General features: G+C 44.3%; 1 protein-coding gene across 2 annotated transcripts in view; it reads left to right on the top strand.

The window, feature by feature from the left end:
• lrig1 (leucine-rich repeats and immunoglobulin-like domains 1) overlaps positions 1–25,762 on the top strand; it is a 155,102-nt gene that overhangs the window by 51,368 nt on the left and 77,972 nt on the right. For both annotated transcript variants that reach the window (XM_038810593.1, XM_038810594.1), the window contains exons 2-3: positions 7,704–7,775; positions 8,801–8,875. In XM_038810593.1, the coding sequence (XP_038666521.1) occupies positions 7,704–7,775; positions 8,801–8,875 (147 nt within the window). The remainder of the gene's footprint in view (positions 1–7,703; positions 7,776–8,800; positions 8,876–25,762) is intronic.

The following is a 25,762-nucleotide window of genomic DNA, read 5'->3' as shown; positions in this document are numbered from 1 at the left end:
CTCAATAACCTTTCATCCCCATGCTTAGCAAAAATCTATCTACCTCTGCCTTAAAAATATTCAAAGACTCTGCTTCCAGTGCCTTCTGTGGAAGAGAATTCCAGAAGACTCACGACCTCTCTGAGAAAATGTATCCTCGTCTCCCCCTAAGCATGGCGAGAAACCAATAAGCACCACTTAAGCCCCATTTCCATACAATTAACGAGAGCCACCTGTCATTCAACGGCCTCCCCAGCAAGTGGCCACGCTGGCTCCGATTAGTACTCCTTCTGACAAGAGTGAACCTGGTGGAAGGGCTTCCATGGGGAGCAGAGGAGGGGGATAGCAATCTTTGCTCACAGGCAAAGAGCCTGGTGTGCTGGATTTGCCACCTCTGTGCTCAGCAGGGGCTGGGGGACCCTCCGCTGGGGTGGGCCGTTACGGGGGGGGGGGGGGGGCAGGCAATCGCTTTTGGCATCACCATGCCAACCCTTGAGGGGGGGGGGGGGCAGGCAATCGCTTTTGGCATCACCATGCCAACCCTTGAATCCCAGCCCCTGTCCCTGTCCGAATGTCCCCCGTGATCACCTATAACCCTGACGGTTGAGGCCTCCGGCTGCGTGGTTGAAGGCAATCGCTAATGGGGAATTGGCAATCGTGGTTAAGTGAGCACTTGACACATGCCAAGTGAGTTCCTGTGGATTTGCAGTCCATGTAGCATGTGGGAGTCATTGCCTAGCATTCTGATCGCACCTTGTTGCCTGGACTGTGTATGATTCAACACCACACACAGCAGCCAATATTCGAATACCCAGGGAACACAGCTTCCGGGACAGGATATAACATGGCCGGAGGGCGGTGGGTGGGTGGGGGCGATGGGGTCGGGGTGGGTTTGCCTGGAGAGACAGGCAAAGGGTCCAGGGGTCAGGCCGCATAACGGAAGAAAGTGACGAGAGGCACATAATAATGTTTGTGCATAGTTGTTTAATGTGCTGTGTGATGCCCCATTTCTGATAGTGCCCTCAGTGATGCTCAACATGCCTGGCCCTCCTAGCTCTATTATGACGTCTTGGTGTTTCCCCAGGATGCACATCTGAGGTGGAGGCAGCCAACTGCTTACCTCATCCCGTGACCTTTGATGTTCCTGCCGAGCATTTTCTGGGCCGGAGGGCCCCGGCCCACATCTCTGGCACATGCACAGTCGTGTAACCCTGTCCAGTGTGCTGATCCCGAGATGCGGCCTCATCAGGGGGTTGGAACTCGGGAGTGCTGGTGGCCACAGTCGCCGCCCCATGGGATGGGCCTGGGTTGGCACTTGGCGCCCCCTGCACCTGGTTGGTGCCTATAGGCCTTGGAGATCATCATGGGATGGAGGGACAGCTGATTTGGGCCCCGGCTGCCCCTGCATCATCTGGCGCTGCCAGCCCTGGTGGTTCTCCATAGTCCACACCCCCATGTCAAAGCCCTAGACGGTGCTCCTCAGTGACTGGGACACATCGCCCAGTGACCTGGCCATGCTCTGCAGTGCCTCAGCCATGCCAACTAGTGACTGGGTCAAGTTCTGCAGCTCCTCGGCCATTCCTGTCTGAGAGCAAGAAATGTCCCTCCGAACCTCATCAAGGTTGGCCTGGTGCTGGGTGACATCCCCCCAGTGAGGCAGACATACTGCCAAGGCCCTCAGCCATGTCCGTCACCACCTGCGCGACGCCTTGGCCACCTACACTCATGGTGCTGATGTCGTTCACCAAGCTCTCCATTGCAGTCGCCAACCTAGCTGTGTTGGCCTCGGTGCCGCTCATTGCCAGTGCCATCTCCTGAGTCCATAGTCTCTGGGACTCCAATCGGCTATGGATCTGCTGGAGTGACGCTGACATCTCCCTCTGAACATCCAGGTAGGCCCCTATCCTCCCCATCAGCCCCGGGTAACTCTGTTCCAGAGGCTCAGTATTGGGCTCTGACCCAGCTGGGTCCAGGGATTGAGCAGACCTCCAACTGGGGGTTCCTGCCTCCACCAGATGTACATCAGCAGCAGTGTGATGCTCATCAGATTCTGCCCTAGAAGCCTGACCACTTAAGGTGTGTGTCCAACCGAGGTATGTGTATCTACAGTGGTGGTGGGTGGGGATGACTGCTGTGCCGCTGTTGCATCCTCTTGGCTCTCCTTTGAGGTGTTCTCCCTGGAGCTGAGGTGGCTGCCCGGGATGGGCTGGTGCAGTCGGCTGCTGGGCCTGCGGGAGAATGGACATGTGGTCAGTGGGATGGATGGGGTCAGACAGTAAGGCAATCGCTACTCATGTTTGACAGGTCGTCTGGGTGGAGCCTGGTAGTCCCTCACCTCTGCAGCGTCTGCCAGCCTCCATGTTGGTGACTGCACTGTCCTCTGCCACACCAGTCACCTCCAGGGCCCCCTCCTTGAAGGTGGTGAGGATTCTCAAGTTCGGCACCCCACCGCCAGTCTGGGCCCTCTCACGACGATTATGGGAGAGCTTTTCCTGAGGGGACACGGAGGGCGTCATTAGCCACGTGCGTGGTTCACAGCTGTGGGGGTTGGTGTGAAAGGAGGGTTGGGGTGGCGGAAGGGTTGAAGGGGTGGGTGGAAGGAGTGCTGAAGGGGGAGGGGATCGAGGGAGGGTTGGAGGTTGCCTGGGTAGATGCTCCCTGTGGGTCTGGGGAGTGGGACGTTGGTGTCTACTCATGCTGCCTGGTGTGGATCGTTGACCTTCTTCAGACACTGGAGGCAAGTCCGCCTGGTCACACTGCCTGAGCTGACTGCTGCCGCCACCTCGCCCTAGGCAGCACGTCGAGGAGCCTCCCTAGGTCAGCATCCCTGAATTTTGGGGCTGGTCTTCTTGGCGTCATTGTTGCAAGCTGGATGGGGTTGGCTGTACAAGTGCAGCTCAAGTGCTGCTTAACGTTGTCAGCGGGGGGCTGGCGAGCATGGTCCCAGGTAAGGATGACAGATTTCCTACCCGAAAGAACATTAAATAAATAATCTTTATTGTCACAAGTAGGCTTACATTAACACTGCAATGAAGTTGCTGTGAAAAGCCCCGAGTTGCCACATTCCGGCGGCGCCTGTTCGGGTACACGGAGGAAGAAGACGAGTTCTCAGCTGGTATGGGAATTGAACCTGAAATGGAGTGTCAGTCGAAACAATTTTTCTTTTCACTCCAACAAAACCCAAATCTCCTGGGAGAGGCAAAAAGATTGTATATCACTGTTAAGGCCACTAATTGGATCACCCTTCGACCAACTAAATTCAAGGGAACACATTCCACATTCCTTCAATTTAACCCATCATTATGGTGAATTTGCATTGTACATAATCCAAGGCTAATGTATCTTTCCTGAGATGAATTCCCAAAACTGAACAGTGCTGTCTGCGTGTGCTCTTGTTGCATCTGTCTCCTGCTTTCTTCTTCGCCTGTGTGCTCTTGACACTATAAGCGAGTTCTTTGGTCAGGCTTCTGTGTGTTTACTTTAATTCTGTGAAGGTGTTTTATTGCCGGCAGGTTATTGTAGTTGTCTGGTTCATATTGACAAAACTAGTCTGTGATGAAAGGTCTTTAATGTGTGCTTTTCTAAAGTAGGTAAAGTTGTGAAATTGAAACAAACTTCATAATCGAGCTTCCAGAGAATACATTAGCAGTAAATGAAGAAACTCGTGCATTTTAAAGTATTGTGTGGATTAGAGTATTTGTTGTTGGGGCTATTTTATTATCAACGTTTTTTATATTGTGGATAGGTTAAAAGAAAAAAGACGTTTATAGAAGTAATTGTGCCTCTTGGGTCGTGTGCTATATTGTAAAGATTTTAAAAATAGACAATATATAAATGACATTACTGTCATTTAATAACCTTCCAGCTCTCAGCGTTACTGCTTGCACATTCAAGCCGTTCGTTCATTGTAGTGTTGAGAAACAATTCAGTTTCAATTCAAGCTGTGTTGACGAGCTTTGTCTGCTCCTTCAACTACAACTCTAGTCCCCACCCCTTGCCATTAATTTATTCCAGAAATAAGCAACAAATTAATATTTGAGTCTAGAGAATTGGCATGTATTGCTAATTGGTAGCCTTTCAAAATGTACCTTCAAGAAATTATTTGGATCCCTGATGTGAAAATCAGACTGATTTAGTGTAACTATTTCCTGCATTGCAGATCTATGGCAGCAGTATTATAGGTTTGTTATTGTAGTTGGCTTGACGTCAAGGCTATCTTGAGCAAAAGTTAATCGTTTCACGGTAACACTCTTTGATCTGGTTAGAAGGGCCTTATCTCTCTCTTCTTGTTCAGATAGAGTAAGAACTTTATTACTGCACCTGTATCTGCACTGAGACACTGTTGTCCTTGAGGTAATTAGGAAGAAGTTCTGTTAGAAAAGGGAACAGTTAATCCTTTAATCTGATAGCAGAGTGAAACAGACCATACAAGTTTGAAATCTAGTCGCTGATTCTGAATTTTATTGTCTAGGCCTCAGCAATTCATTTCAGATCAGGAAGTAGTGCACAAAATACTGATTTACCTCAAGCTTTGGTATAATTTTTTTTAGTCAAATGAAGCTCACCTCGTCAATGCATATTTTAGATTCCTGTAAATTTACCATGCATGCATTAAGATGGCCGGTTTTAAATCCAGACCTGTTTGAGTAGAAAGTTTGCTTTGCATTGTGATTGGACCGAATTCGTCACAATTCATGTATAATTCTGTTGTAGATTCGTGAAATTGCAACTTTGAGAAAATAACTTAAAACCTATTCATATTGTGCAGCTCATTCAATTTTGGAAGTCTGTCAAGTGAAATGGTGTGCACTTGGGTGAAACAAATTAGAGGATGGGATAGACCAGGAAACTATAGGTCAGTCAACCTACCATTGAATCATAGAATTTACAATGCAGAAGGAGGCCATTTGGCCCATTGAGTCTGCACCAGCTCTTGGAAAGAGCACCCTACCCAAGGTCCACACCTCCACCCTATCCCCATAACCCAGTAACCCCACCCAACACTAAGGGCAATTTTGGACACTAGGGCAACTTAGTATGGCCAATCCACCTAACCTGCACATCTTTGGACTGTGGGAGGAAACTGGAGCACCCGGAGGAAACCCACACAGACACTGGGAGAATGTACTGGCTCTGGACAGTCTGATCCAAGCCGGGAATCGAATCTGGGACCCTGGAACTGTGAAGCAACTGTGCTACCGTGCTGCCATAACCCATCTTTTTTGGGTTGTGGGGCGACATCCACGCAGACACTGGAAGACTGTAAATTCCAAACAGACAGTGACCCAGGGCCAGGATCGAACCTGGGTCCTCAGCACCGTGAGGCAGCAGTGCAAACTACTGCGCTACCATGCTGCCCACGGAATTCATTGTCAGGAACCAAATACATTTTAATTTGGGAAAGTATAGATTAATCCAGGAGAGTCGGCATCAATTTGATAAAATTGTGATTGATAAAATTGTGATTGAATTCTTTGAGGTCACACAGATGAGGTGGAACTTGTTGTGGTGTGTGTATCATATACACATATACGGACTTTCAGAAGGCATCTGATAAATTATCGCAAAGGAAACATTGAGGAGATGGAAGCCTGCAGAATTGCAGGAAAAATGGCAGTATGAACAGAGAATTGGCTTGGGAAACAAAGGGTGCTGGTGGTTTCTCTGATTTGAGAGGTAGTTTACAGTGATGCTGTGATCAGTTTTGGGTCCCAATGAGAATTGGCCCCGGGCTAGATTTTTGCTTCCGAGGTGGGTAGCTTGAGTTGGTAAATTTCCTAGCTGGCTGATGTGGTGGGATGGTAACCCTATATGACATAGTTTTCACTTCAGGGAGAGGGAGCTGGCTGGTGCGAGATGGAATCGGGCCTACCATCCCAGATGCAGATCATAGGCATCCATGGACTCACAGTGCGGAGGTGGGATGTTTAAAAGGTGCTCTTGTACCTCTATGCCAACTTAATTCCAACCCATGACCACTACCATCCTTTGCTCTTGCACTCTGCATGCCAAGTCACCCAGTATTCACTATGGGCAGAATAACTTCCAAGCTCGTCAATTGCATAGACCTCATTTTCCCTTCGTCTACAAATTTAAGTCTACATTGATTTGTGACTCCCACACTTCAGGTGAAGATCCTTGCTACAGTGAAAATTAGGTCTGTTTGAAATTGGTACTAAGTGCAAATGGCCCAGCTGAGTTCTGGTTTCATGCCTGTGTGATTCATGAACTACTGGAGCATATGGGATCTAACGGAATCATGGGCGGAACGTCTGGATCCCGCTTGCCATTTTTAAATGTCTGTGGAGTCTCCATGAGTGTGAAAATCCGGCCCCTCGTTTCATATGTAAAGTTCACAGATAGTACAATCTTGACAATGTCATAGATGGTGATGATCGTTGTGGGCTACAGGGTGACATAGAAATAAGATGCTGAAATGGCTAAAAACAAGTTCGATGGAGTTCAGTGCAGAGAAATGATGCACTGTGGGAGAGCTAATTTGGAAAGACCTACATTTTGAATGCTATGGTTTTGAAAAATTTAAATGAGCAGAGAAATTATCTCAACAAATTGCTAAAGATGGCAGGCCAAGGGAATGAGTGGTAAAAAGACATATAGTTTACTAGAGTTTATAAATAGAGGAATAGAATATAAAAATGAAGCTAGAACTGCATAAATCACTAGCTAGGCCTCTGCTCGGAGTATTTTGGACAATTCCTGGCAGCATACTTTAAGGGTACAAAGGAGGTTTACCAGGATGTTGTTAGGCTTTTTGTGTTTCTGAAGAGGAAATATTTGCTAATATTTGGACTATGTTTGATGTTTTCGTTAAGTTTGTTTCAATGCTCCTCTCAAATCTTTCCTGCAACTCATATTTTAATCTCATTAGATTTCATCCCTTCCACAGCAAGAAAACTCTATCCAAATGTTTCCTCCTATGGGTTGGTGTCAGTTTTTGTCTGAGTACACTCCTATGAAGTGGCTAGGGGTATTTTACTATGTTAAAGGTTCAATGTGAAAGTAAGCTGTTGATGTGGTCTTTTAACTTGGATTTGAGTGCCTCAAATGAATGAGTTTTATAATTCCATTTAAATTGCTCAATGACCTTGCCACTCCATGTCTCTGTAACCTCCTGTAGCACCACAACCTTTTCTCTCTATTTCACATCCTTTAAACTCTGTTCCTCTAACTTTGACTGTTTGTGCATTTACATGCTCCCTTTGCCCCACCATTAATAACTATACCTTAGACCTGTCATGTTCCAATGCTTCAAAATCTGCACCCCCCCCCAAACCTTAAATCACCCTCCTGATTGCTGAATGGTCTTCATCTGTACTATAACGATTCTGATTCTGCTCCACTGCAATCTCCTTTTAAGACCCTCTTTTGAGTCCACTTCGAACCAATACTTTAGTCACTCTTTCCATGAACTTGTTTTTGGCCCTGTTCATTTTCATATAGTCGTATTCTGTGAAGCGCCTTGGGGTGCTATACAAATGCATGTTGCTGTTTGAGCTTAAAGATTTTGTTTGCAAAATAAAAATGGAGATGTAACTGTTCCAGCCCAAAAGATTTGCAAATTTTGCTTTGTGTGCTGATTATTTGTAAGCTACTGGTGATAGCAATCAAAATCTGCACCAGTAGTTTACAATGCCATTGAAATAAAAATAGTATTAGCTGAACTCTGCTGAACACAATCTGATTTGCATCTGTTTTTCTTATAGAAACCTGAGCTACAACAGACTGACGTCAATTGACCCCTCTGTTTTCACAGAACTATCCCACCTCCGTGAATTGTATGTATTAAACTTAATATCTTAGTTATATTTATAAAGGTGAATTATTACATTTGTTTATTGTGAAAGTAACATTTAGATATTCTAGAAATTTCCAGGGGGCCATACAAATTTAATCTTTGATTGTTTTGCTATGTTTACATCCCTTCTGTCTGCTCTGCTGTAATTTGATTTTAAATTGAAGCAAGTTTTTACTGCTGTACATGAGCTATCTTTTAACTCCATGTATGCAATTACTTGCAAGTTATTGAAATAATTTCATGAGTATTTTTTTAAAAGACCTGTTTACAGATTAGTTTGCAGTAACAGGAAAAAAAGAGTTAATCAATTAAGCAGAACTAGAAATTGGTCTGGAGGTGGGAACTTGGTTTGAAAATCAGCCAAAATTAGAGACAGAGGTTTTGAAGTAGTTTGCCCATTGCTGTTTGAGGAAAGCTTAATGCATTCCACCTTTTGAAAATTTACTTTTGAGAAATGAAATGCTGGAAAATATTCCAAAAATTCTTGTGTTCGAGGGTTGAACTTGAAAATGCAAGTTGTTAACCGTTTTTATAAATCTAGAGCCGGATGTTATTAAGAGAATTTTGTTACTTTGAGCCTAAAATATTTTGGTGCCCTGGCTTGCTTTTTGACTTTACAATTTTGTTAAATTGCCTTCTGCATATTTTGGGTCTGTATATTTTTGGGCCTGTGTAACTCCACTCGGCTACTTTTTTGTTACTGTTCTCTGGCACCACTGTCCTATGCCCACCACCACTACCAGCAACCCATTATCGATATTTTGCATTTAATAAAATATTACAGAAAAAAAATCACATTTCTGAATTTGCTGCTATTGAATGGGTACTGATGTTCAATCTAAGTAATGCATTTTTTTGAACCCTTATTTGAAAGTATATAGAAAAAATGTTGATGATTTGGAGCAGGAATGTTATGAAACAGCAGTGAAGTAGAGTTGTATATTACATGTTCTTTATTCGGGTAATACAGTGGGAGCAATATCATGGGTTTTGTTTTCTTTACAGGCGACTTGATCATAATGAGTTGACTACAATTCCTGAGATAGGATCTGCTTCAACCCACCTTGTGCTTCTCTATTTGTGAGTTATTTCTAACACTTCATTGGTGCTCAGTATGTTTTGAGGTCCTGTTTCTAAGTTAATTTATAACTTTCTGGAAACAGATAGTTATCATGCTGCAATATACTAAAGTTTTATTTTTAAAGTATATTTATATTAGAATTTTTCCATTTACAAACAATCACTACTCCCTTAACGGGTGCAGTGCAGTGTGACCAGTGTCAGGAGGAAACCAATGTAGTTGATTTAATAAACCCGGAGCTTCCACATTTACAAAATGTAGAGAGGGCAAGTAATGGGAAGGGGGGGAGGAAGGATAAAGTCATGAAAACGACAAAATGGTGCTCATCTTTGCATTTAGTATATTAGAGGTGGAATGCAAAACCTTGTAGGAGTAAGTCAGACACTACAGAACCTGAGTATTTGCGATATGGGTGCTGTAGTTTTGGAATGGATCCAATTTGGATTGAAGTATACAGGTTAAAAATTCCATTGGGATGCAATGCACAATGTTTGCTAATTATGAACAGAAGGAGGCTAATCCAGGAACAAAAGGTATTCCTCCAAGCTGCAAATGTACAGCCTATTCTCATTGGCATCAATTATCTTTCTATCTGGAAGCCATAGAACAAAGAATCAAACTTCTAAAGGCCATAACAAATGTCATCTCAAGCTCTTTAAATATGCCCAACCAGTAAGATTGAATTTTGACACAGGACCAGACACAATGTATAGTCTCCTCTCGCAACTTTACATTTTTGACACAGTAAGGATATAGCAGTAAGGATATGTGTTTTAAACTTGGTGCAACAGGTGAAATATTTTAATTGGGTCTCCTTCATTCTATTACAGACTGAGTTTCTATTAGCTTTTTTCCCAGATAGTGCCCCAGGTCTCCTTATCCATATTCACTGCGAGATCTTATTTCTCAAGACCATAGTCTCTAGCACATTGTACAAGGTCTAGAACATAATGTGTCGTGAAAATTGCTAATTAATTGCTTTGGTTCCATTGATAACAGGGCGTTTTTCCACCTGGAAGACGCTAGCATCATGTTGCAGAGATGTCTTGTATTAAAAATAAAATCTCCCAAGTTGTAGAGTGTGTATCGGGATGTCTTATTGTTTTTTTTAAAATAAACATTTTATTGAGGTATTTATGGTTTTACAGCAACAACCAAGTAAACAATGTACATGAATTTATAAACATAATGCCAAAGCCGTCTTCCTCCCTTACAGGTCCCAACTTTACTAACCCCCTACTCTAAGCTAAGCTACCCCCTCCCCCTTTCTGCTGACAATTAATTTGCCGTAAAGAAGTCGACAAACGGCTGCCATCTCCAGGCAAATCCTAACATTGGCCCTCTCAAGGCGAACTTGATTTTCTCCAAGCAGAGAAAGCTAACCATGTCAGATAGCCAGGCCTCCGACTTCAAGGGCTACGAGTCCCTCTGAGCTAATAATATCCGTCTCCGGGCTACCAGGGAAGCAAAGGCCAGAACGACTGCCTCTTTCTCCTCCTGAATTCCTAGATCTTCCGACACTCTGAAAAGTGCCAGCTCGGGACTCATTGCCACCCTCTTTTTCTCCTCCAAACTCCTCTTCTCACTTGCGCTTCAGCTCCACCGTCTGCATCCCCTCTGACCTTGTAGATGTCAGAGACCCTCCCTTCTCCCTTCCACACTCTGGAAACTGCCCTGTCCTGTATCCCCCTTGGTGGTAGGAGCGGGAAGGTTAAAACCTGCCTCCGTAGGAAGTCCTGCACCTGCAGGTACCTAAATGTATTTCCCCTCGCCAATCCAAATTTCTCCTCCAGCTCCCTCAAGCTAGGAAAGCTCCCCTTTATAAACATATCCCCTATCCTCTCAATCCCTGCTCTCTGCCATCTCTGGAAACCCCCCATCCACCCTTCCTGGGGCAAACTGGTGATTATTACAAATTGGAGACCACACTGATGCTCCCTCTGCTCCCACATGCCTCCTCCATTGCCCCCAGGGCAGCCACCACCAAGGGGCTGATGGAGTACCGTGCAGGCGGGAACGACAGAGGTGCTGTTATCAACGCCCCCAAGCTGGTGCCCTTGGATGAAGCCGCCTCTACACGCCCCCATACCGACCCTCCTCCCACCACCCACTTCCTGATTGTGGCTATATTCGCTGCTCAATAGTAATTACTGAAGTTCGGCAGCGCCAGCCCACCCTCCCCGCGGCTCCGCTCAAGCATCCCCTTTTTTACTTGCAGGGTCTTACCCGTCCATACAAAGCCAGTAATTATCTTGTTGACCTGTTTAAAAAAGGACCGCGGAATAAAGATGGGGAGAGACTGAAACACAAACTGTAATCTCTGGAGGAATGTCATTTTCACTGTCTGCACCCTCCCAGCCAGTGACAACGGAGGCGCATCCCACCTCCAAAAATCGTCCTTCATTTGGTCTACTAGTTGGGCCAGATTTAATTTATGCAGCCGGTCCCATTCCCACGCCACTTGAATGCCTAGGTACCTAAAGCTTCCCCCTACTAATCTAAATGGTAGCTCCCCCAATCGCCCCTCCTGCCCCCTTGCCTGGAACGTAAACATCTCACTTTTCCCCATGTTTAGTTTACACCGGTCAAAGTCCCCCAGAATCCTCTCAATTGCTTCCATCCCCTCTAATGGGTCCGATACATACAGGAGCAGGTTGTCAGCGTAAAGCGAGACTCTTGTGTTCCACTCTCCTCTGTTCTCCCCCCCCCCCCCCCGCCCCCGGACCAGCCCCTTGAGGCTCTCGCCGCAATTGCCAATGGCTCTATGGCTAAAGCGACCAACAGTGGGGAGAGTGGGCATCCCTGTCTCGTTCCCTGATGCAGCCTAAAATAGTCTGATGTCCTATTCGTCCGTCTGTTTGCCACAGGGGCCTGATACAACAACCTGACCCAGTCAATAAAGCCCTGCCCAAACCCGAACCGTCTCAGTTCTCCCACAGATAATCCCATTCTACTCGATCAAAAGCCTTCTCTGTGTCCATTGCGACCACTACCTCCACCTCCCTACCTTCCTGGGGCATCATGATCACATTTATCAACCGTCTTACATTGACCACCAACTACCTTCCCTTAACAAACCCCGTTTGGTCCTCCCCAATTACATCCGGAACATAGTCCACAATCCTGGAGGACAAGATTTTTGCCAGCAGTTTGGCGTCCACATTCAATAGGGACTTCGGCCTGTAAAACCCACACAGCTCTGGGTCCTTGTCCTGCTTCAGGTTCAATAAAATGTTGGCCTGTGACATCGTCAGAGGAAGCACCCCACGCTCCCTTGCCTCATTGAACATCCTCATCAACAGTGGCCCCAATATACCAGAGAACTTTTTATAGAACTCCACTGGGTACCCGTCCAGCCTGGGGCTTTACCCGACTGCATGTCCTTCAGACCCTCCGCTATCTCTTCCAACCCGATCGGGGCCCCTAGCCCTTCTTCCAGCGCACCCCCCCCCCCCTTTTGGGAAATTCAGCCCCTCCAAGAAGTGCCTCATTTACTCCGACCCATTTAGCCTACTGTAAAACTCCTTAAACGCCTTATTCACCCCTACGGAGTGTCCAACCAGGTTCCTGTCCCCGCCCTTTACTTTCCCTATCTCCCTGGCTGCCTCTCTCTTTTTTTAGCTGCTGTGAAAGCATTCTGCTGGCCTTCTCTCCTTGCTCATAAATTGCCCCCCCCCCTCCTTTCTCAGCTGCTCTACCACCCTCCCTGTGGTTAACAAGGCAAGCTCCAATGGAAGCCTCTGCCGTTCCCTTAAAAGCCCTGCCTCTGGGGTCTCCGCATACCTCCTGTCGACCTGTAATATCTCCTTTACCAGTCGGTCTGTCTCTGCCCTGTCTACCTTCTCCCTGTGGGCCCGTATTGAGATCTGCTGTCCTCTAACCACCACCTTCAATGCCTCCCAGACCACCTCTGCCGAAACTTCCCCGTGTCGTTGACTTCCAGGTAGTTCTGAATACATTTCCTCAACCGCCCGCACACCTCTTCATCAGCTAAAAGTCCCACATCCAGTCTCCAGTGTAGGCGCTGGCTACGCTCCTTGCTAACCTGTAGGTCAACCCAGTGCGGTGCATGATCTGAGATTGTAATCGCCCAGTACCCTGTGTCCACCACCCCCGTCAGTAGAATCTAGGTCCAGTATCTTCCCCAGCATCCTCTTTATAAACTCCACATCATCCCAATTTGGCGCATACACATTTACTAGTACCACTTGCAACACTTCCCACTGACCATTATGTACTGGTCTCCCACATCCGTAACTATGATTCCTGCCTCAAACACCACTCGCTTATTAATCATGATCGTGACGCCTCTAGTCTTCGAGTTCAGTCCCGAGTGAAATACCTGTCCGACCCATCCCTTCCTTAATCTGATCTGCTCTAAGGTGCGTCTCCTGTAGCATTACCACGTTCGCCTTCAGTCCTCTCAGATGCGCGAACACACGTGCCCTCTTAACTGGCCCATTTAGCCCTCGTACATTGCAGGTGATCAGCCTAGTTGGGGGCTCATACCCCCAACCCCCCCCCCCCCCCCAACCCCCAATCGCCGATCAGCCATTACCTTTCTTGGGCCAGTCTCCAGCCCGCGCCCCACCCTCCACTGCTCTTCCGTGAGCTAGCCTGCCCAGCTAGCTTGGTGGCCCATGCCCCAGCACCAGACATTCTCCCACCTGTTGGTCCCCGTCCCCCCATACACACCTATTCAAACAAAAAAACCAGTCCCAACCCAATTGCCCTAGAAAAAACCCAATAAGCAAAGAAAAGATCAAACAGAAGATCCAGCATCTAACAAACACACCTCCATCCCCCATCAGTGCAAATATAAACTTTAACTTGCTCACCTCTGCAACTGGCCCCCAATCAATACAGAAGGCATTACAAATAACATCCAACAAACGGAAAACAAACGTGAACGTTGCAGCAAAGTTCAAAGTCCTCAGTCCACCACCAATCCTTTCCTTTTTGCGACGTCCATAGCTTTCTCAGGTGACTTGAAATAAAAATGTTGCTCCTCATACGAGACCCAGAGACGGACTGGATACAGCAGTCCAAACTTCACCTTTTTCTTAAAAATGGGTCGACTTTATCTGGTTGAACCCCACTCTTCTCCTGGCCACCTCTGCACTCAGGGCCTGATAGATCCGCAGGATATTGTTCTCCCATTTACAGCTCCGTGTCTGCCTGGCCCACTGTCAAATACGCTTCTTGTTCACGTACCTGTGGAATCTCACCACCATTTCCCTGTCCACCGCCCAGGGTCGGGAGAATGTCCCATCCCTGAGCAGCTTCTCGAACATAAATACTATGTATGCCCCAGTGTCCGCTCCTTCGGACAGGGAGACCAACAATTCTCAGGTTCTGCCGGCAGGACCTATTCTCCAAGTCCTCCACCTTCTCCAGGAGCCTTTTTTGCTGGTCTCGGCATCCCCACCTCCAGCTCCACCGCAGTTTGATGTTCCTCCTGCTCAGCCAGCAACTTCCCTACTTTCTGGATCGCCCGATCTTGGGCGTCCAATCTGAGCTCCAGCCGCGCAATTGATTCTTTAATCGGGTCCAAACAGTCCTGCTTCTGCTTGGCGAAGCCCTCCTGGATAAATTGCATCAGCTGCTCCGTTGACCGCTGGGTCGACATGCCAGGACACCGATCATCCGCCATGCTGTCTCCCCCTGCAGCTTCAGCCCAAGTCTTCTCTGTTCGTCTGTTTCTTCCTTTGCGAGCACTTCTAGTCCGCCTCTCCATGCACTTATGTTGGAATCCAATCAACAATTGTCTCTACCATCAATTTTCCAAATCCAGTTCTATTTTAAAAAATCAGGGGAAAAGGTCGGACCCGAGCGGGAGCCACCAATGTGCGACCTACTCCTTCATAGCCGCCACTGGAAGTCCGTGAACTCCTATTGTTGAGATAGTTGCTCAAAGGATAACAAGGAAGCATCTCAAAATATGTCCCCTCGCCTAATTAATCCCCTGTCGTTCTAAATATCAAAACCATGGTCAAGACCTGGTGGGCTTTAAATGGAAGTCCTTACCATTTTTAAGGATAAAACTCACTCTTAGTGTTTATTGCTAAATCATCCCTGTCAGAATTAAAAGTATGAAATAAGAACCAGGAAGGAATTATAATGACTAGGGATAGAGTCCAAATTATGCAGTGCACTGCAGTCAGTTGATCCAAATTATTGCCTTCCATGGTGTTTACAAAAGCCTAGGCTTTAGTCGGATTGTTGAACGTCTTTACAGAGTTGTCGGATGTCGCCCTCTGTGCAGCAGGATATAGTAGAGCATATTGCACTCTTCAGCCTTCAGGCAGCTTCTAACTTTATCAAACCCCATGCGTCTCTGATGTATCGCCATTGAGAAATTTTGGGGGTGAAAAAGATCTCTCCTTCATCGAGCAAGGTCCCATTACATCTAGCTGCTTCCAGTACTCTTTGGCAGTCCTTGAAGTTATGAAAATTGATAATTAAAGGTCGGGGCCATTGGTTGTCCCTAGGCCTCAGATAGGATACGATATGCCGTTTTGTTTCTAAGTGAAGATTTGGTAGCCAGATCTCAAAGAATGTAACTGGGAGATTACCTGCAGCTCCTTTTAGCAAACTGACAATCTGGACATTCTTCCTTCGGCTTCAGTTTTCCAGGTTGTCAAGGAATTCTGGCATAACATGCAGCTGTTTTTCCAAGGATTGTAAGCGGGCCACTGCCGAGGAAGTTGGCTGGACAGCTGGTTTGTGATGCAGAGCAAGACCAATAGTGCGGGGTCAAATCCCGTACCGGCTGAGATTATTCAAGCTTTCTCAGCCTTGCCCCTTGTCAGAGGTGTGGTGGTCCTCATTTAAATCACCACCAGTCAGCTCTTCCCCTCAAAGAGGAAACCAGCCAATTGTCACCTGGGACAATGACAAGTTTATTTACCAGATCAGCCCAGCAGGATGGGTGAATTTTTATTTGTATTTTGTAATTTGTGGTGATTTTGGATTCAGTTGGTGTTTTTGAATTTGGTGAAATACTTATTGTCACAAGTTTACGTTGCCCGCTCTCCCTCCCTCCCTCCCCACCTCTCTCTCTCTCTCTTTCTCTCTCCAAAATTTGAGAATGAGCCTGTTGCAGACAAAATGATAGCCATGTCTCAGTATCTGTACTGGTAGACAGTGTATGTATTGGACATAATTTTTAGCTAGGTCCAACAGAGCCCTTGTTATACAAGTATTGGTCAAGTTTACTTCATATTTGCATTAAGCTGTGACTTCAGTTAAACTAACACCCATGTAGGTGTGCTAATCTCCTCTGCTCACCTGTATTTACTTTCGAAAAGTTTAATTAAATCAACAAGCCAGCAAAGACAACTTGGCATAATAAGCCTATTGATAAAAAATGCTGCTGATGTAATTTTCAAATCAGATTTATCTTGGCTTAGTTTCCAGTTTCTGCAGCAAAACTGCCAAGAACCCTGCCTGTTTTAACCCTTTAGTGACTGATTGCAGAATGAAAAGTATTCTTTCTCTGAAGAGCTTTCAACTATTTAGATTTGCCCACAGTTTCTGCCCCAAAACCCTCTTCCCTGAGTGTTTCTAAAAAAAAATATTCTCCAGGTTATACAATTTTTAAGGTAGAGAAGTACAACTTTTAACACTTCAACCAGCAGCTCTCACAATCCGATACTTTCATGTTGGGTAAAGAATGTCCAGAATCCGTGAAGTTCCTTTACACTCTTTCCCACAATTTACCTCTGTTCCACTCAAGATTATCATCTGCTGAGCACAAGTCATTTTCAGTTTCTTTTCGCTTTTGTGAGCTTTTGATTAGTGCGAAGTTGGGACCAATTTTGAGCTGTTGACGGTACCAAAAATGAATTGAGGCTTCCCAATCCACTTCAGATTTGTTTCTTACAGCTAAGGGAATTTCACGTCTGCAGCCTTGGTTTTGACGGTTGCAGGTGCACATCTAGCCTGTTGCATCTCCATCTCTTTCTCTTCCTGCTTCCTTCTGGTTTTCCAACCTATTCCTGTTGGGGGGGCATAGCGCTGTATATAATGTTGGGCTCCAAACCTCTTTATTTCCCTCCCTCGTTTCCTCCCTCCCCTTTGTACCTGTAGTTGCTTACCCCTCCCTTCCTCTGGTTTATTGGCTACAAACAGATCTTGGAACAATAGGTGATTGGCTCCCGCGTTTTGTGGAAGCTCTTTTCTGACCCCCGGAACACAAATTAAATTTTCTCCATTTGGAGAAATTACGACAGGTCAGACAGCCAGTCTGCAGCTTTGGGTGGTGCTGCTGATCGCCAGCTGAGCAGGAGTCTCCAGCAGGTGATTAGAGAGGCAAGGGCATCGGCCCTCCTCCCTTTAAAGAGATGTGACTGTTCTGATACCCTGAAGATGGCCACTCTCGGGCATGGCTCCACCCTCATTCCCACCTCTTTGGCACTGTTCACACTTGTCCTCCACGTCTGGGAAGGATCTGCTCATTCGGGTTCTGGTTAAGTGAGCTCTGTGTACCATTTTCGGCTGCATTAGGCTTAGCCTTGTGCGTGGAGGTGGAGTTGACCCTGTGCAGTGCTTCACTCCAAAGTCCCCACCTTATTTCAGACCCTAGGTCTTCCTAACACTTTTACCATGTTTCGTTCAGTGTTGTGTCTGCCCGTCCCTGTAGGCGCCTACAGAGGTTGCTGCAGTTTCCCCTCCCTAAGGTGTCCGCGTTTAGTAGGCCCTCTAATAGCGATTGTTGCATTGGTCATGGGGTGGTGGGTATGTCCTTGTTTCCCTACTTGAGAAGAGGTTTTTGACCTGCATGTATCTCCCCCCCCCCCCCCCCCCCCCCCCCCCTTTTGTCATGTTAGATGTCCTGTTTTGTGGTTCGACCTGTCTGTCCATGGCTCCTATACATATTTAAAGTCTCCAGACAAACACACGTGCGTGCGCACACACCCCTATTCTGAATCTGACATGTGGCTTAATATCCCGCCATGTGGGATATGCTCTCACTAGGCATAGGAAACCACAAGTTACTGACTCTGTTTTTTTTATTGTTATGCATTTAGAGTACCCAATTAAGGGGCAATTAGCATGGCCAATCCACCAACCCTGCACATCTTTGTGTTGTGGGGGCGAAACCTACGCAAACATGGGGAGAATGTGCAAACTCGACACGGACACGGACCTCGGTGCCGTGAGACAGCAGTGCTAGCCACTGTGTCACCGTACTGCCCGTTACTCGCTATCCTAATTAAGCTATAATGAAACTTGCATAAGTTATTTGTACTTGATGCAATGCAGCTGATTTCATTAGTCCACAAGTTGACTTTAAAGATTGAATGTGCAGAAGACTGACATACAGTTAAATAGCACATTCTTTGCATGCTTTCATACAAACAAAATTGTGCAAGTTGAGAATTGTGATTTTTGAGAAATTAATCTGTAGCATTTCTCACAGGAAAAAAACCCCCTAATTCTCCATTCATTTGACTTTTTCCTATTGAAATAAACTTGTTTTGAAATTGCATCCTAAATTTAAGAAAATCTCGGAATTGCTAAATAATAGTACTTCTAGCTAGAATTCTGTCATTTGAAGTCCAACTCTTTATTTGAATCTGTGTACCATTATTGGACAAGAGTCTTTATTCTTTACTGATATGATAGATGACGCATTTCATCTTGGAGAGTATGAGAAACTGAAGGTAACCATTAATTTCTTGACCAATGGTCATATGATTGTCTTCAAAGTTTTTTTGGTGACCGCGAAACTGTGGTGATGAATGACCAGCAATGGGCATTGGGTTTTACCTTATAATGCTGTTCAGTAAGTGAAGTTATTCCTAATGCAATTAGTCATTTGGTACAGAACAGGAGTATAGCTGAAAAAGACATTTTGTCAAAGTTTTTTGCGTTGCACTCCATCAGGACAATTGCAAGAATACCGATATCAAGGACAACGTTATGCTGTGTGAGAATAGTGTGAATTGTTTGACCACTGGAATCTGATCTAGGAGATGTTGCCATGGAGAATGCACCAGTTAATGGTGACTGACAGTTAATACCAAGCATTGTTTGAACATTGAAGCCAAGCAGCTTGATTCGGGTCAAGGCATTTCCCTGAGGAATTAGCCAGTGGTGAATGGTTATCCCTTGTATAGCTGAAACAGGTACAATATTCTTTCTGTCTGCAAAGAACAGAGCCCTATGTAGTAATATATGTAGCTGCCAGCACTGCACTGCGAACCCGATGGATGATCATAGTTAGTAATAGTAGCACACTGAGGATCAATTAGCAAATGTCAAATCACAGAATCCTGGAACTAAATATTATGGGGTATATAACTTTTTGTAAGGACAGGCAAGAAGAAAAGAGTGGTGGGGTAACTTTGTTAATACGAAATGGAATAAGTGTGATAGCAAGAAATGATATTGGGTCAGAGGTGTAGAATCCATATGGGTGGAGGTAAGAAACAACAATGGGAAGAAGACACTGGTGGGAGTAGTCTACAGGCCTCCTTACAGTAGCTATACTGTAAAATGGAGAATAAAACGGGAGATAATGAGTGCATGTAAAGAAGGTAGTACATCCATCATGTGTGACATTAATCTTTGTGGATTGGGAAAATTAAATTGGTAGATGTAAGCATGGGGAAGAATTCATTAGTATATTTGAGACAGTTTCCCAGAACAATATATTGTGATCCAACCAGGGTTTGTGATCCAACCAGGGTTTATTGCTATTTTGGATCTGGTAATATGTAATGAGGCCGATTTTACTAAAACCTATCTCCGAATAAAGTTTCCATGGGAAACAGTTACCATAACATGCGAATGCTAAATCGGAGTCGGAAACAACTGTTGAACTTAATTACAAAGGAATGAGGACAAAATTAGCTGGAGTAGACTTGGAAAGAAGTTTAGCAGAAAAGATAGTTGATCAGGCAATGGCAGATCTTCATGACTCATAACAAAGATATTCCCAGTGAGGAAGAAGGATTCTAGGAAGGCGATAAACTAACCATCTTAAACCATGTTTATGGATAGTTTTAAACTGAAAGACTGGGTACGGACCACATATTTTCTTCCTTAAAGCAACCAGATGGGGTTTTCCAACAATCAATTATATTTTTTCTAGGTCACCATTGCTAGCTTTCAATTTCCGATTTTTAAAATAATTGAACTTAAATTCCACAAACTGCCATGTTGAGATTTGAACCCTTTTTCTGAGAGAATTAGCTGCTGCCCCTAGATTGCTAGTACAGACATTGCCATTATGCCACCATCTCCACTTAGCTGTAGAAAGGAAGAATAAACAGTTACAATGGTGCAAAATGTTCATTGATTAGACTTGCACAATCTGTTTTTTCTTCAATACACAAGTGGCATTAACATGCTCCCACTTTTGTTCCCCCTTGCAGCTACACATGGAAACAGAGTTTTCCTGCATCCAGCCTATTGAGCCCATACATAGATTCGGAAGTCTTTATCATCCTTCTCAGTATCATCTTTGACTTTGGGCAATGATCCACTCCAAAGCAATAAGGCTGTGAATATAAATCAATTCAATATTGGCACCTTCTAAGTACCATAGTATTGCAAATAAATAGATGGTATCCTGGGGATTGAGCATATATCCGTAAGCAACTGCCAAGGAAGGGAATCTGAGATCTGGTGTGATGGAGAGTGGGAGGCGAAGCTTGGAATGACCACTTTGTTTTCCTCATGCATCCTTCTTGATCATTCACCATTGCCTTTTCGGCAATTTCACAGAGTAATTTTTTAAAAAACCTCATTCCACTGACGTCTGATTTTGGAAAAGAATTGATCAACCCCAGGTTATGCACCCTCACAGAAATATCTTTGTCATATTGCTATGAAGATTTTTATGATTTGGGAAGATTTTTTGTGCATGTATGAAATTATTGGTAGTAATTACACTATAATCTGTTTGGTTTACTGGACCATGCTGAATACAACCACACATTGTGCATAAGTTCATTTAAATTTGGCACCGGTTGATCAATCTGAAAATGAATCTATTATCTGAAGCTATGCTGAAAGGTTAGTTCTACTTGCACTATAAAAATCTGTGACATGAGAATCTGTGACAAATGGTGAATGATAACCTTGGTATCTCTGTAGAATTATTACAAAAGCTTTAAGTGAACTCAACAATTGCTTTTGAAAGAGATGTCTATGAAGAAAAGCAATTTTGAATGATGCTATGGTAGCAATAAGAAAAGCTTCTTCCCATGCTTTTTAAAAAAAAACTGAGTTTTTAACAATAGTATCCTTGTCTATGCCTTTTCAAAAATATAAAATTATATCTGTACTTTGAGGATTAAATGTAGTTTATTGGAGGTAATTTCCAGAATTCTGAGGTAGATTGGGTGATGGGGCATACCTCCTCATGCAATAATGTTATGACAAGTGTACAGCTGGCTTTAATGATTTGTTGCATTTTATTTGGTGTTGCTGTATTGAATGCAGACAAAAAGCAGAAGTTGAGACTACAGCCAGTGTAAAATGTCACAGGAATAGCACAATGAATAGAGTACAGGTGGGTACACTGCCAAATGTGGTAGGAGTTTGCTGAGTCCAGTGTTGTGACTGAGTCTCAATCCAATGCTCTACAGACTGCTGTGTGTTGGTGCTTTTTAATCTACATAATTGTTTAGTAGATTTTGCCAGGAATTTGAGCAGCGATTTTTCATTTACAAAATAACCCTCCCAGTTTAGAGAGTTATTTACATTGTATCCTTCACTCTTGGGTGGAATGGGCCTCCAACTGATTTTGTTGTAATAACTGTTTATTAAAAATGCTATGCCTTCATACACCTGGTCAGATTTGCGATCTTCCTGCTCCAATTTGTGGACTCGTTGACATTAGAACAGGGCACATCTTGAGGTTGACAATCGACAACAGTGATTAACTGGAGTAGTTTTAAGAATGTGCTGACCTGAAACGTTTCACACAATTGAAGTCCTTCAATTTTTGCTTTTCTCCTTCAATAATTTTGAGAAACACTTCTTGTGTATGTTAATTAAGACATTTATATAGAACATACAGTGCAGAAGGAGGCCATTCGACCCATCAAGTCTGCACCGACCCACTTAAGCCCTCACTTCCACCCTATCCCCGTAACCCAATACCCCTCCGAACCTTTTTGGTCACTAAGGGCAATTTATCATGGCCAATCCACCTAACCTGCACGTCTTTGGACTGTGGGAGGAAACCGGAGCACCTGGAGGAAACCCACGCAGACACTGGGAGAACGTGCAGACTCCGCACAGACAGTGACCCAGCGGGGAATCTAACCTGGGACCCTGGCGCTGGTTCTTGGTTCTTGGAATCTTGGTTCTATTCATCCAACTCTCCCTTTTGATCTTGGCTCCCTCCAGTAGACTCTGATTTGACATAGCCTTCTTCAATGATATCATATTCTTTGTATGTTTCTTACACAAATTGTTTCTTACGCAAATTGTTCTGAAATGCAGAGGCAAGTAAGAGATTAAGGAAATATACCAAATTTAAGTAGTGTAATTGCTTAAAAGGGATTAACAAATATAAATCTAAAATGTACATGACATTTACGAAATTATAAGACCATGTGCAAGAAAAAGGGAGAGGGTGATGCAGAATGAAAGCTAGGTTTTCAGTGATGGGGGGGGAAACAATTTGGAATCTACTTTGGGATATCAAAATTTGATATGGAAACAGAGTTGCAGATATGTATTAATCTGAAACTCCATATTTTGAGCCATTCAATATCTAACTGAGAGAACTTCCTCCTTGTACCCTTACCAACAGATCCATTACCTCCATTTAATGTACACAAAATAGAGGTCTGATTTACATATTGCACCAAAAGGAGTCGGCCATTTGGCCCCTTGAGCCACTCCACCATTCAGGATGATCATGTCTGGTCCTTTGTCTCAGCACCATATTCCCGCTCTCATTCCCCATGCCCCTTTACTCCTTTCGTGTCTGGCAATCAATCTATTTCCTGCTTAAATATATGCTTAAATACAAGTGACTTGGCCTCCACAACCTTTTATGGAAGAGAATTTCTAAAATTTACCACCCTCTTGAGTGAAGAAATCTCTCCTCCTCATGTCGGTCCTACCTTGTATCCTGAGACTATAATAACCCGTTGTTCTAGACCCCCAGCCAGGGGAAGCATCATCCCTGCATCCAGTTTGTCCAGCATTGTCACAATTTTAAATGCTTCTGTGAGATTTCCTCCCATTATTCTTAACTCCAATGAATTTGGGCCTCCTTGATCCAATCTCTCCTCGTCTGACAATCCTGCCATCCCAGAAATGGGTCTATGAACCTTCACTGCACAACCACGGCGAGAATATCCTTTCTTGGGAAAGACCAAAGCTGCACATACTATTCCAGGTGCGGAAAACCCAGTACAGTTGCAGTAAGATATCCTTGCTCCTGAACTCAAATGCTCTTGTAATGAAGGCCAACATATTGTTTGCCTTCCTTTTTTAAAATAAATTTAGAGTACCCAATTTATTTTTTCCAAATGAGGGGCAATTTAGCATGGCCAATCCACCTAATCTGCACATCTTTGGGTTGTGGGGGTGAAACCCATGCAGACATGGGGAGAAAACATGCCAACTTCACACAGACAGTGACCCAGGGCCGGGATTCAAACCCGGGTCCTCAGCACCTCAGTCCCAGTGCTAACCACTGTGCTACATGCCGCCCCTTTGTTTGTCTTCCTAACTGATTGTACCTGTTTTAATGTTTCTGATGTACAAGGACATCTAGGTTTCTTTTGTACAGCAACATTTCCCAATTTCCCAATCTTATCACAATTTTAAATAATACTCTGCGATTCGGTTTCTCCGTTAAGTGGATAACTTCATGCACCTTTTGCTGCATTTGCCATTGAGTAATTGCCATTCTGAAAAAGATCAATTTATTTCTATTCTGATAATTTCTGTATGCAATTCAATCCATGCCAATAAATTGCCTCCAACCTCGTGTGCTTTAATTTTGTATACTAACCTCTTATGTGGGACTTCAGAAGCTTTCTGAAAATATACATACGCCACATCCACTGGCTCTCCTCTTCCTTATCATAGAATCATAGAATTTACAGTGCAGAAGGAGGCCATTCGGCACATCGAGTATGCACCGGCCCTTCGAAAGAGCACCTGATCTAAGCCCGCCCCTCCACCCTATCCCTGTAACCAAGTAACCCCAACCAACCTTTTTGGACACTAGGGGCATTTTAGCATGGCCAATCCACCTAACCTGCACATGTTTGAACTGTGGGAGGAAACCGGAGCACCCGGAGGAAACCCACGCAGACATGGGGAGAAAGTGCAAACTCCACGCAGACTGTGAACCAAGCCGGGAATCGAACCTGGAACCCTGGAGCTGTGAAGCAACTGTGCTACCCACTGTGCTACCATCTATTTTACTAGTTGTGTCCTCAAAAATTCCAGTAGGTTTCTCAAACATGATTTCCCCTTTCATAAATCCATGTTGACTTTGTCTAAACACATTGATGTTTTCTAAGTGCCTTGTTATCACATCCTTTATAATAGACTTAACCTTTTCCATGCTACTGATGTGAGGCTAACAAGTCTGTAATTCACAGTTTTCTCCCCTTTTTTCTATAAATCGTGGAGTTACAATTGCCACCCTCCAGTCTGTGGGGACTGTTCCAGAATCTACAGAATTTTGCAAGATGGCACCCAATGCATTCACTATTTCCATGGCCGCCTGCTTTAGAATCCTGGGGTGTAGATTATTAGGCACCGGGGAATTATCGGCTTTCAATCCTATTCATTTTTCCAGCTTTTTGTTCTAATAACTTCCTTCAATTTCTCCAGTTCATTAGACGCTTGGATTTCTAGCATTTCTGGAAAGTTATAGTGCTGTCTTCCGTGAAGACCCAAACTAAAGTAATTGTTTAGTTGCTCTGCCATTTTGTTGTTGTTCATTATAAATTCTCCTGTTTTGGACTGTAAAGGACCTAGATTTAGCTTATTTTTTCCTTTTTACATACAGTAGGCAGGCATCCCCTAAAGATGTCAACATAAGTTGCACAGAAGGGACACTTAAACTTTTACTACTTACCAGGTACGCATTTTCTGGTGGCAACAATTGTTTTAGACACTCAAATTTAGCCTTTAAAAAGACAAGAACTTTTATGAATATGAAGTGTACACACTTGTATTCAAATTGTTGCGGTCTTCCACATTTTACAGTATGAAGTGTAAACTTTTAGATTCAACAGCCATTAATAGTTTAACTTGTAATGGTGGATCATATGGTAAACTGAACACGCCCCTTTGCATGACGTCTTGCAACCCATTAACAGAGCTGACATCATTAAAGGCTGCTGATCAATTCTGGATAATAATTCAAGCAGTTTGATTTACCAAAACAAAATACTGTGGATATTGAGTTACAGCAGAAAATGTTGGAAAAAATAAGGTTGGGTGGCATCTGTGGAGAGGAAAACACCAATATTCTGCCTGTATTATTTTCGACAGTGGGCATAGAAAACCCCCCAAAATAATGTATAGTATTTTTCTTTGGTATTTTTTGATTTGTAGATATGTGCAGGTTTATTTTTTAAATGTGGAAAAGCCTCAAAGAAGAGTGGTGTAATTTTGGTGTTAATGCAGCATGTCAGAGGTATGCACTCTTGAGTGCCCCCTTCATTTGGTACAGTATTACTGTTTTTAGAGTGTGGCAGTTGAGGCATGTTGTATCTTTAATACCTCAATCGTTAAAAGTATTTCACAGGCAGCATAATGTCATTAATTAAATTCATGTTTCAAGTGGAACAAAAGCAGTTGCTATCTTTTTGAATTATCACATGCAGACTAACATTAACACTACAATGAAGTTACTGTGAAAGGCCCCTAATCGCCACATTCCGGCG

The sequence above is a fragment of the Scyliorhinus canicula genome, chromosome 11, assembly GCF_902713615.1.
Source record: "Scyliorhinus canicula chromosome 11, sScyCan1.1, whole genome shotgun sequence".
Classification (NCBI taxonomy): Eukaryota; Metazoa; Chordata; class Chondrichthyes; order Carcharhiniformes; family Scyliorhinidae; genus Scyliorhinus; species Scyliorhinus canicula.
The sequence above is the reverse complement of the archived record's forward strand: the minus strand, read 5'-3'. Positions and strand labels throughout refer to the sequence as shown.